The 13,378-nt window shown below is 41.0% G+C and overlaps 1 protein-coding gene across 5 annotated transcripts in view; it reads right to left on the bottom strand.

The window, feature by feature from the left end:
- Positions 1–597: 597 nt before the first annotated feature.
- TMEM225B (transmembrane protein 225B) overlaps positions 598–13,378 on the bottom strand; it is a 30,956-nt gene continuing 18,175 nt past the window's right edge. For 4 of the 5 annotated variants that reach the window (XM_054589847.1, XM_054589846.1, XM_054589845.1 and 1 more), the window contains 5 exons: positions 11,451–11,661; positions 9,844–9,990; positions 8,892–9,029; positions 892–1,101; positions 598–685 (listed from right to left, as the gene is read on the bottom strand). In XM_054589847.1, the coding sequence (XP_054445822.1) occupies positions 929–1,101; positions 8,892–9,029; positions 9,844–9,990; positions 11,451–11,661 (669 nt within the window). In that variant the 3' untranslated portion in view covers positions 598–685; positions 892–928. Of the gene's footprint in view, positions 686–891; positions 1,102–8,891; positions 9,030–9,843; positions 9,991–11,450; positions 11,662–13,378 lie in introns of those variants that run through there. The other variant, XR_008530506.1, reaches the window with a different exon arrangement.

Consider the following 13,378-nt stretch of genomic DNA (forward strand, 5'->3'; position numbering starts at 1 on the left):
CTAGCTATGTCCATCATATTTCCTCTCCAGAAAGACATATAGGACTCCCTGGACTTGTTTTTGAATTTACACTGCTTAAGTTCTAAGAGCTTTTTTCACATATGTGTTCTTTAGAGAAGTGGGGAGGCATTGTTACTTGGTATTGTTGACATGAAGGGTCCCAGATCACTGTTCTGGCCTCACCGTTGCCCCAAAGCATTTGTACTTCCCAGTTATACTCATCCTGTCTGGGAGGCTGAGTGCTCCCCAGTCTTTAAGCACCATCAAGAATGTGAATGGGGCACACAGGAGGTGCAGTTGGGAGGCTCTTGACTCTAGTAGAAGGATGGAATGCCAATACATTGATGGATAACTTGCCTTATGCTTTCCCCAGAGGCAAAGACTCATTAGGCTCAGCCTTCGAGACCTGGGAACTCAATCTTGGGGATGTTTTCTTTTAACCACTCCCAACATATACTTAAAAAAAGTCTCCTATACCAAGTCACACTTTTGTGTAAGGACATCACCTTTTCTTTTTAATACAACTAACTCAACACCTATTGTGGTTACATTGTGTTCAGTTTTTGTCTTATGAAGGTTCATTTCACTTGATCAATTTTTAATATTCCTCCCTCCCCTCCTGCTCTCCAGCTGGGTTTTTGAGGTATAGATTAACAGACAGTAGTCCTTCTTTTATTGAAAACACCTGCAAAAATGGGAAGGGAGGGAAGGAGGGAAGAAAGAAAAAGAGAAATCACTCAGGGAGCTCAGAATTCAAAAAACAAATTCCAAATACAAAAAATTCAAATATGAACAAAATAGATCACTGTATAAGGAAGTGGAGCATCAAGTTGACACTCAAGAAGCTTATTAAAAGTGGTGGAGCCTGGCAGAAGAAGGGGTGCCACTCACACAGCTTGATGAAGGGCAGAGGACAGATTCTCCTGGACTAGATAACTGTCTCTTCCTTCAGCAGGGTCTCCTTTTGTATTGAGCTCAGTCCTCCTCCCAAACTGTCCAGATTCTCCAGATGCGGGATCTCTTGGGTCTCCTCAATATTCTGGGAAATGGGTAATAAACGGCACCTAAGGCAGGCTGTTTCTTGAAAGAGGCAGATGGCACCTAGGTAACAGCAAAAGTTTGACTCAGGTTAGAGAGAGTGTCGTGCTTCACGCCCTAGAGGCCAGGAACTCCCTCCATTAATGCAACTCCTTCTGGTCTGTACCTGCCCTCCCTTATACTCAAGTGCTATAGTGACAGAAGGGAAACAAATGCACCAGAAGACAAGGCATACAGACAGATGGAAAAACTCACAAAACCATGGCCAGTGCTGGAATTAGCAATTGTCTAACCAGTAACAAGTGAGAATACAAGGTTTATGAGAGGAAGGTCAAACACAAAGCCCAGGCCTTTTGATGCCCAACTCAAGACCCTTAGTAAAGTAAAAGAAAGGAAAAAGAGAATTGATGTTCATGAGAATAAATGAAGATATCTTAAGTGAATGGTAAATGCTGTATTAATGTTAACACTAAGATAAAGGATGACTTCTATTTTCAGCATTATAGCTGATTAGATACTCTCCCACTAAAAACAACAAAAATTCTAAATAAAATATTTCTTCAAAAATGTATTTTTAAATGCACCATCAGGCTGGCACCAGAGTAAGATATTCTTAGAAGCCAAAACCATAATGAAAACAGGAATTAGAGAGTTAAGCAAGCACACAATTAGCTTTTACCTTGGAGATGCACAGTCACCCCAGGTGACTCTGATTTTTCATTCTTTTGGTCATTTGGGGCACAAAAAATAGCAGAAAAGGCCCATGGCATGCTCAAGCAGAAAATTTAATAAAAGTCTGCCATATTAAATTGGAACTTCAAAGCAACCTGTGCTGACCAAGAATTCACAAACGTAGGCTAGCTGTCATGTGTGTCTGCTGTTAAATTAATAATACCTATGTATTTTGTTTGTGATCCTAGGCTAGTTGTGTACCAATGCACCAGGCAGAAGCAAATGCAAATCCATTTTTGAGGAAACACTTTAAATACGGGTCTCAAAGAATTTCTACCAAAAAAAAAAAAAATTTCAAGGAAAACTATTTCACACAAAAAACATGAAACATATACCAAGAAATAAGGCATCACAACCAAGAGCCTGCATAAACAGCAACCAATAGACTCAGACCTGCAAATAATTTAGTTACTAAACTTATAAGACACAAAATGTAAAATAAGTCCATTTAACATGTATGATGAAAATATATTTAGAGAATAAATTTAAAATATAAGGACAAGAGAGTATAAGAACATAACATTTGGAGGAAAATATAACTTCTAGTTATAAAAATAGATTAATTGAAATAAAAATTTAATGAATAGATTAAATAGCAGCTCAGACAGCTAAAAAGTGAATGAATGAAACTGAAGGTATCTCTATATATGTTATTTAGAATGCAGCCCAGAAAGACAAAGAGAAGGAAAATACGAAAGAGAAATTAAGAGCATGCAGGATAGAGTGACAACAGTCTAACAGAGGTCTTCCTGGAATTCCACAAAGTGAAAAAAAGGAAATGAGAAGAAAATTAAAATGTTCTAGAAATACTGAAAAATACTACTCCTCAGATTTAGTTCACACAACAAATCCTAACACAAATACCCATATCCTGAAAAATACCAAAGAAAGACTGCCTTAAAAAGAATATTTTAACAGAGATCTAACTTCTCAACAACAATGGAAATGGAAAAATAATAGAATAATGTCTTGAATGCTCAGAGAATAACTGTCAACTTAAAATTTATGTTTGGCATAAATAACTTTAATAAACAAATTTTAAACAAAATAGAGTGTATCTCTAACTGACTATTATTAAAAAGCATTATAAAGAATGTATTTCAAGCAGAAGGATAATGATATTAGAAGGTCTAAGGAGGTTTGATGAGCAACTAAATTAGTAAATATGTGGGTTAATTTAAACAAATGAATATTAAATGCATAAAATAATGCCAAATGTATAGATTTAGACAAAACAAGAAATTAAAACATTGGACAAAATGGCATGTAACTTGAGAAAAAACTTGTGGCTGTAAAAATCTGTAGGGGTTGTTGCAGTGGGAGAAACTCCCATCCTCACAGGAGTCTGTTGGAGAGACCCACAGGGTCCTAGAATGTACAGAAACCTACTCACCTTGGAATCAGCACCAGAAGGGCCCAAAATGATTGTGGGTAGCAGGGTAAGTGCCTGAAAGCCGACCAAGAACCAAGCAGGCAGCATTGTTCCCTCTTGGAGCCCTCCCCGACACAGCGTCAAAATTCAGCAACCTGGGTTGCCCTGCCTGGCAAATACCTAAATCTCCACCCCTTCCAATGTAACAGGCTCACTAAGATAAAGAAATATGGCCCAAATGAAAGAACAGATCAAAGCTCCAAAAATAGAACTAAGCAATGAAGAGATGGCCAACCCATCCAATGTACAGTTCAAAACACTGCTAATCAGGATGCTCACAGAATTAGTTGACTATGGTCGCAAAATGGAGGAAAAAGTGAAGGATATGCAAAGTGAAATATGGAAAAATTTACAGGGAGTCAACAGTAAAGGGAAGGAAACGGGGACGCACATCAATAGTTTGGAGCAGAAGGAAGGGATAAACATTCAACCAGAACAGAACGAAGAAAAAATAATTTAAAAAAATGAGGAGAGGCTTAGCAACCTCTGGGACAACTTTAAATGTTCCAACATCCGAATCATAGGGGTACCAAAAGGAGAAGATGAAGAGCAAGAAATTGAAAACTTACTTGAAAAAATAATGAAAGAGAGCTTCCCCAATCTGACAAGGGAAATAGACTTCCAAGAGATCCTAGAAGCTCAGAGAGTCCCAAAGAAGTTGGACCCAAGGAAACACACACCAAGGCACATCATAATTACATTACCCGAGATTAAAGATAAGGAGAGAATCTTAAAAGCAGCAAGAGAAAAGGAGATAGCTACCTACAAAGGAGTTTCCATAAGATTCTCAGCTGATTTCTCAAAAGAAACCTTGAGGCAAGCAGGGGCTGGCATGAAATATTCAAAGTCATGAAAGACAAGGACCTACATCCAAGACTACTCTATCCAGCAAAGCCATCATTTAGAATGGAAGGGCAGATAAAGTGCTTCCCAGATAATGTAAAGTTAAAGGAGTTCATCATCACCAAGCGCTTATTATACAAAATGTTAAAGGGACTCATCTAAGAAAAAGACGAAGATCAGAAACTGTGAACAGTAAAATGATAACAAACTCACAACTATTAACAACTGAACCTTAAAAAAAAACCAACTAAGCAAACAATTATAACAGGAACAGGATCACAGAAATGGAGATCAGAGAGGAGGGGAGGGGGAAGAATGGGGGGAAAGGTACAGGGAATAAGAAACATGAATAGTAAGTACAAAATAGACAGGGGGAGATTAAGAAGAGCATAGAATATGGAGATGCCAAAGAACTTATATGTTCAATCCACAGACATGAACTAAGGCAGAGAAATGCTGGTGGGACAGGGGGTGAAGGGCAGAGGGGAATAAAGGGGAGAAAAAAATGGGACAACTGTAATAAGCCTAATCAATAAAATATATATTTAAAAAAATTGAGGAGAGTATAAGAAGCTTCTGAGACATCTCCAAACGTACCAACATCCAAATCATAGGAGTTCCAGAAGGAGAAGAGGAATAGCAAGAAATGAAAATTTATTTGAAAAGAATAATGAAAGAAAACTTCCCTAATTTGGTGAGGGAAATAGACATACAAACCCAAGAACAACAGAGAGTCCCAAACAAGTTGGACCCAAAGAGGACCACACCAAAGCACATCATAATTAAAATGCCAAAGGTTAAAGATAATGGGAGAATCTTAAAAGCAGCAAGAGAAAAGGAGAGAGTTACCTACAAAGGAGTTCGCATAAGACTACCAGCTGATTTCTCAAAGAAACTTTGCAGGCAGGCAGGGACTGACAAGATGTATTCCAAGTGATGAAAAGCAAGGACCTACAACCTAGATTATTCTATCCAGCAAAACTATCATTTAGAATGGAAGGACAGATAAAGTGCTTTCCAGATAAGGTAAAGCTAAAGGAGTTCATCATCACCAAGCTGTTATTACATTAAATGTTCAAGGGACTTATTTAAGAAAAAGAACATCAAAACTATGAACATTAAAATGGCAACAAATTCACAACTATCAACAAACTAAGCAAATCTAAAAAAAAAAACTACGCAAACCAGAACAGGAACAGAATCATAGATATGGAGGTCATTTTGAGGGTTATCAGCTGGAAAGTGGAAGGGAGAGAATGGGGGCAAAGGTGCAGGGATTAAGAAGCGTAACTGGTAGGTACAAAATAGACAGGGGGGTGTTAAGAATAGCATAGAATATGGAGGAGTCAAAGAACTTTTATGCACGACCCACGGACATGAACTAAGGTAGGGATTCCTGGAGTGAAGTGGGGTACCAGGTGGAGGTGGGCAAAGGTGGAGAAACTGGAACAACTGTAATAGCATAATCAATAAAATATATTTCTTAAAAAGGCCAAAATATCTAAGGTACCTCTGAAAAAGAACAAGTGGAAGAATTTTTCCTACAAGATAACAAAATATATAATATCAAGTACCATAAAGCTACAGAAACTATGCAAATATGATTTGGGCACTATAAGAGACAAGTTAATAGAATATGGAAATATGATTAATAACAGAAATGGCACTACAGATCAGTACAGACTAGTCAATACCTGCCATTATAAAAACTCAATATTCATTTGAAAAACATAAGGAAATGATTCCTACTTTACACCATAAATTTAGTCAAAATGAATTAAAGAGTTAAATATAGAAAACAAAACCACAAAACTTTAGAAGATAATATAAGAATATATCTTTAAGACCTCAACGAGGAGTTTTTTTCCTTGAGGCTAGTTTCTAGTTTCAAGCCATTGTGGTCTGAGAAGATGCTTGATACAATTTCAATTTCCTGAATTTGTTAAGGCTTGTTTTGTGTCCTACCATGTGATCTATCTTTGAAAATGTTCTATGTGCATTTGAACAAAATGTGTATTTTGCTTCTTTGGGGTAAAAGGCTGTGTATACATCAGTTAAGTCCATTTGCTCTAGAATGTGGTTCAATGTCACAATATACTTGTTGATTCCTTGTTTGGAAGATCTATCCATTGTTGACAATGGGGTGTTAAAATCCCCTACAATGAGTGTGTTGCTGTCGATATTTCTCTTGAAGGCCTCGAAGATTTTCCTTATATATTTAGGTGCTCCTATGTTGGGTGTATATATGTTTACAAGGGTTATATCTTCTTGGTGGACTGTTCCCTTAAGTATTATGTAGTGACCTTCTTTGTCTCTTTTTATGGCCTTTGTTCTGAAGTCTATTTTGTCTGATATAAGCATTGTTACCCCAGCTTTTTTTTTTAATGTCCATTTGCTTGTGACATTTTTTCCACCCTTTCACTTTCAGCATGGCACCAATTCAAAAGAGCTTATGCACCCCTATGTTCATAGCAGCATTATTTATAATAGCCAAGTGCTGGAAATAGCCTAAATGCCCATCAGTAAATGAATGGATCAAAAAACTGTGGTACATTTACACAATGGAATACTATGCAGCAGAAACAAAAACGGAACTCCTACCTTTCACAACAGCATGATGGAAATGGAGAATATTAGGCTAGCTAAGTAAAATAACTAGGTGATGAAAGACAAATCCCTTATGATCTCACCTATAAGAGGAACCTAATGAACAAAACAAACAAACAAGCAAAATAGAACCAGAAGCATGGAAACAAGGAATGGACTGCCAGTGACCAGAGGGGAAGGAGGAGGAAGTTAAGGGTGGAAAGAAGAGGAAAGGACTAGTCAAGGAACATGTATGAATGACCCATAAACACAGACAACGCGGTGGGGACTGACTGTGGGAGCGGGGGTTGGGGGGAGGTGTTTCCTGGGTGGAAGAGAGCAAAGGGGGAAAAATGGGGACAACTGTAACTGAATAACAATAAAATATTTTTAAAAAACAAAACAAAGACCTCAATAAGGAAAGATTTCTTAAATAATACACAAAGGAAAAAACAATTTAAAGGAAAATATCAATAAATTTAGCTGTCAAATTCATTCCTGTTCGTCGAAGAATCCAATATGATTAGTAAAAAGCCAGGCCCTAAACTAGAAGATTTTTGCAATACTTATACTAATAAAGAACTAGTATCTAAATTACATAGAGAACTCCTACAAATCAGTTTCAAAGGACAAAAAATAGCCAAAATACTAAATAAGAATTCCTTAGAAGAACACAAATAGCCAATAAATATATGCAAACATGTTCAACCTGTTTAGTAATTAAGAAAATGTATTTTAATAGCATGAGATACGATCTTACACCAATTAAATTGGCAAAGCTTTAAAAGTCTCACAATTTCAAATGCTGACAAGGAGGTAAAGCAACAGGAATTCTTTTGTCCTGCCAGTGAGAGTGCAAATTATTACCATCTCTTGGGAAATCTATTGAACATCATCTAAAAAAACCTGAAAATTGCATAATCTGGATCTAGAAATTCCAGTACTTGGCATGTGCAGCAAGAGACATACACAAGAAAGGTCATAGTAGTGTTGCTGGTAATAAAAATAAACTAGAAACCATCAAATACCCATTGACAGGAAAATGGATAAATTGTGGATCAGTTATTCAAGTAAATACTTACAGTGGTAAAAATAAATGAATCTCAGTTCCTTGCATTAATATGGAGAAATCTCAAGGTTATAATGTTGATCAAAATAGCAAGTTCCAGAATAATAAGCACAATACGATTACATTTATACATAAATCTTTAAAGCATGCAAACTAAATAACATATTGTCTAAGAATATATGTTTGTACTAAATATGATTAGCGTAAGTTTCAAAAAAAATCATTCTGGAGAGGAGAAAAGATGCACTACTGTATTTCATTAATTTCGTCAAGCCAATTTTTTTTCACATTTTAACATCTGTGAAATGAGGATGTGTCTTACAAGCTATAACATCTTATAATTATACTTGGCATCAATTTTTCTTTCTCAGTGGTACATAAAATAAGGGTGTAACATAAACAATGGAGTCAATGAAATATGGCTAGTTCTGAAACTTTATGGTGGAAATATGGGCGTACAGTTTATTTTTAATTACTTATCTTACAGATATATTTAAATATTCTTTTTTTCCCCCCAGAGGTCACATCTTTCCACTGTTTTGAAATTTATAGGTTGATTAGAAACATGTCTTACTTATCTTACAGATATATTTAAATATTCTTTATTATATATTCAGTGCATAATAAATTTGAGTTAAAATAGTCATGGGTCAGGTTAATATAGCAAGGAGAGGATTAGGAATAGAGACAAAATGAGAGAGGATTATGAATTTAGATGGTGATGGTATATAAAGATAAAGAGGGTGAGGAAAGATATTCAATTTCAGGATAAAGATAGAGATAGGAATAGAAAGTCTCAGGAAACAGGATGGTATAAGGAAGAGTATGAAAATTTGGAAGAGTCTGGTCCTTAAGTCAAGTAGGATAAGAATTGGGAAGGGCAAGAATTGGGGTAGGGTTGAAGCTCTAGAACAGTGCTGTCCAGTAGAACTTTCTGCAACGATGAAATCTCTATATCTGTACTGTCTAATATGGTAGCCACTAGACACATAATAATGTGGTTATTGAACATTTGGAATGCGTCTCGTGTGACTGAGGCTTTGAATTTCTAACTTTATTTCATTTCAATTAATTGAACAGCACATGTAGCTAATGACTGCAGTTTTGAACAGCACAGCTCTAGAGGGTCCACGGCTCCTGAATCCAGATCGAGGACAGGGAGAGGAGGGGCACCAGCCCCAGGACACTCACCAGCCAGTATGAACAGAAAGATGCCAAAGCCCAGGACGTAGTAAGGCCACTGCACAGAGAACTCGGGAGGGCTGGGCTTCATCCTCAGACTCTGGATCTCCAGGGCATGCAGCAACAAGGCCAGGAGAGCGCAAGCCCCTGCAGGGTCACAGAGAAGCACCCTTGCTCTTCTCCTGTGGTTCTGCCTTCGCTCCAGCCTTCTTCAGACTTAATCAGACAGAGCCATGCAGGCTGTGTTGCTCCTGCCTGGAGGCTCCTTTCTTCTGCTGGCACACCTCGCCCTCTTGAATCACTAACTTCCACCCCCCGTGCCTGACTTGCCCTCTTTCCAACTCATCTCAAGGCCCATGTGCCTCACCTCCCAGGGGCCCCCTAATCAGAAACCCCTTTCCTGGGTACCCTGTGTGCTCATGACCTCAGCTGACTCCAGCCTGGGCCCTTTGGGTGTGATGCTCTGGATTGAACTCAACCTGATTTTCCCACTGTGAAACTTCCAGCTCCTCCATCTCATAGAAAGGGAGGGCCCTGGTGAATCTTTAAAAGCAAAGGTTCCAAAGAGCAGAGATGGTCTTTCCATTCATTCATCTAAGAAACATTTATATTCCATTTTTATCATATTATTTCAGTTGCATTAGAATTCTATTCCAGACTCCATGGTAGTCACCGGAATAGAGATTATGGTAAAATGACCACCAGAGAAATGACCCCAACCAATGTGGTAATGAGTCTGCTAGCTGGAAATGTGGAGTACGGAAAAGCCCCAAAGAAGAGGGGTCTTAACTGCTGAGGAGGTAGATGTGGGGGTAGGCTACTTCATAGAGAAACCAAGAAAAGAGGCCTTATAATCCTCTCCCCTGACGTCACAGAGACCGTCCCCTTCTCCCCAACCTTCTATCCACCTTTGGACACCACCCCCCAGGCCCTCCCCAAGCTACCTCTGCCTACTCCACACCTGTGAGGAAGCTGAAGAAGGCTGACACAAAATTGTGCTTCCGGGTCCTTGGAAAGAGCTGAGATGCAAAGGACACCATGATGAGGGTGGTGAGGAAAGACAAGACGACTGCAGACAGCAGGAAAACGCGGCCAAGGATGATGTAAACTGCAGGGGAGGGAGAGCAGGCTGGCGCTGGGCACACTGACCCCAAAGGGCAGAGCCCACAGATTCGGGGCGGGGATGACCCCTGGAGCTCCACCACTTCGGGTCCCAACATGTGGCCTGGCACCAAGGTTCTGACCATGTCAATTTGGCCCCAACAATGTTTTGGCCCCTCTTTGTTCCCCATGACTTGGAAGTAAACAAACAGAAAAATTAGATGGACAAACGGTGGTTTTAAAAACAACGTAAAATAAAACCCTCATGAGAAAATTTATTACATGAGGAAATGTAAGGAATTGCATTCATATTGGTCACACTGAAAGAAGTCACCGATGGAAAATCAGAACTTCTTGAGATGAAGATGTTCTGAACACTGCAGGGAACCCCTATAATCATCCTGGTTAATAGAAATAATGAAACAGACCCAAAACAGCAGAGCCAGAGCCTTAAGGACCGGGTGATATATTCTCCTACTCTTGCACGATTCGGACCCATATTAAAATTAGTTTGTATACCTTCTGGAACATGCACAAATGGACAGCTGGAGTTAGAACAAAGAGACAAAGGTATTGTTGAAGATCTAGAATTCTAGAATTTACCTTTGGGTTAAAACAATGCTTCTCAGTCTCAACCAGAGACAATTTTGCCCCCCTACAAGGGATACTTGGCAATGCCAAGAAGTAATTTTGTTTGTCACAACTAAGGGAGGAAGGGTGCTACAGGTATCTAGTGGGTAGAAGAGGGCTGGTGTGCTATTAACCTGTAAGAAACAAGGGAGCTCCCAGCAAAGGTTATCCAACCCAAAATGTCAGCAGTGCCAAGGTTGCGGAACTCTGGATCAAAGAGCTCACACAGTCTGGCCCATCTTCCCCAAAGTGTCCCTCCTCTCCTATTACCAAGAGATAACCCCTGGGTCTCCCGAGGTCACCTCTTTTCCAAGACAGACACTATCATGAACTTTCCAAGTTCTCTGTAAAACAAGATCTTGAGTGTCTCATTGGTAATGTGCCCAGGCCTGAACACAGTATCTGCAGAGCTGCCACCCAGAGTTGGACAGGTGTGGGGCCAACGGAACAAATGGAGGCTGAAATCGAGCCTGCACTCAGCTACGCAGGCTTCTTGGCTGGCTAGGAGCGGCGCCTGAAGGCTGCTGTCTGGACAGGCTTACGGCAGCCCTGAGAGGTGCGGGAGCCTCACAGAGTAAGGCATGATCCCCTGCCCAATCCCAGGCACAGCCACTCTTTCTCCAGAAATAAACTTTGCTGCTGACACTCTGGCTCCTGACTCCAGTGTCAGCCTGGCATTATTGACTGCCTCCCCACTGCCCAATTTCCTCTAACCCTCCGAGTGGAGACTTAGAGAAAATGCCCTTATGGGCTTATTAAATCCTGTCCTCTGCCCTCCCCCTCCAGTTCCTGCACCAGCCCCATCTCTTTCTAGTCCCTGCTTCCATCCCTCCTTACTGGATAAGGGTCGAGGCTTCCAGCACTTGATATGAAAGCAGTTCTCAAACAGGCCACTGAAAAACACTTCACGGGACTCTTCATTCACAAGGCGCACCCAGAAGGGGAAGATGGCGACCAGCAGTATCAGCAGGTAACCCAGTGAGGTCAAGGCTGGGGCTATGGCCCATGTGAAGCCCTTCATGTCCTTGTCCTCTAAAGTCAGCATTACCTGTGTAAGGGAAAAGTGGAGGCAAGAGGTGGAGCACCTAACCCCAATTCTCATTTGGCACAAGGAGATAATGCCTGTGGAAATGCTAGCACATATGTGAGGTTTAATAAATGCTGACTTCTTTGCCTCTATAAACTTGACAGCCTTACAGACCTCTTCAGCGGACCTAAAAAACACAAAACATTTTCTGCCACTAACTCGCTGGGTGACTTTGGGCATGTGGGGGTCCCTTCTCTGAGCCCCAATTTCCACCTCTGCAAAATGAAGAGGTTGGACTAGGCTGCCCCAACCTCTTCCAGCTCTAAAGTTCTAACCATTCAATTCTGTTATCATCCACCCACTGGCCACAGAAGAACCTCTCCACTGCTCTTTCCATCAGCTATTTGGCCCCTTCAGGTTTCAGAATGAGGACCAGGGGGAGATAATAAGACCAGGGTCTGAAGCGCCCTTATTCAGTAACTGGCCTTCTGCCTGTTTAGATGGGGAGGGGTCCAACTGGCCACGAGGAGCCCTCTGCTGAAAAATGAGCAGATCATTTTTCAAAGGAAGTTTTACAAATACTTTCACAGACCTTCCTGAAGCCCTGGGTACCCTCTAGGCCTGGAGGTCAACGCCCTCAGTTAAGGATCCCTCATATCTTCTCCTTCACCATGTCATTACAGATGCCGTCTTTGAATGAGTACCTGAGATGCAGAAGAGCTAGATGGACTTGGCTTTAGAAGCCCTCAACTATCATCCCAGCTTTATCACTTGTTAGCTGTGTAACCATGGCAAAGTTGCTAAAACTCTCAGGAGTTTGGGCCCCCCATTTGGAAAACGGAGGACGTAACACTTGCCCAGTGGATCATTGGGAGGACCAAATAAAAAACTGCATACTGAAGGGACAAGCACAGAGCTAGGACTCAAGAGCTTGCTTAAAGTTGCGGGGTAAGAGGACAGACTTCTCCTAAAATTCAAATATTCCTGTGGAAAAAGGGACTACTGACCATTCGCAATCTAAGGGCAAATGCATTCAACTAGTCTGCTTTCCTCTCTGCCTTTGCCAAGCCTGACAGCCCTAAGGAATGAGTTTTCCCCAAGGTGAACAGGAACAAGCAGAGGAAGGAGAGGAACTGAGTGGGAACCTGGGGTGCTGCACGGAAGGCAGGCCTGGTTGGAACGCACCCAAATGGTGCAGTGATGACCGGGCCACCTGGTGGTGCAGAAGGGAAGCATCAGGAGGTGAGGGACACACAGGACAAGGGAGGTAAGAGGCACCCTCAGACAACAGCCCTTCTTTCCAAGGGCTGTGCTTGGCAGCACTGGGGATTCAAGCTGTGCATGGTGACTGCAGAAGACAAGGTCCTCGGAGCAAAGGCACTGCCCTTAGCTCTCTGCACTCTGTGCAAACACCCTTGGCCATGCCCAGGCATTAAGGCCTCTCCACAGTCCCCGATGCAGACCCCCTCACTGCAGCTGGGGACAAGGAGTGTCTCTGAAGCTTTGAGAACTGTTGATCACTAAAGTGGAACAAGTGTAAAGGCAGAGAGCAGAGGTGTGGGTGCCCTCCTGGCTATACTGTTTATTGCTCCTCTTTGAATTCTGTCGGAGGGTTTTGGAAAAGTTCTAATGTGCTCCTCCTTTCTGTCACTCACCAGTTTTCTCTTCTCTTCACCTGAAAAATTAGATCCTTTCCTCTCTCCAAAGCTCCCCTTTTGATCTCCCCTCACCCTCTAGG

Source organism: Pteronotus mesoamericanus, unplaced genomic scaffold (genome assembly GCF_021234165.1).
Source record: "Pteronotus mesoamericanus isolate MK-2021 breed Mesoamerican mustached bat unplaced genomic scaffold, CSHL_Meso_final scaffold_167, whole genome shotgun sequence".
In the NCBI taxonomy this organism is placed as follows: domain Eukaryota; kingdom Metazoa; phylum Chordata; class Mammalia; order Chiroptera; family Mormoopidae; genus Pteronotus; species Pteronotus mesoamericanus.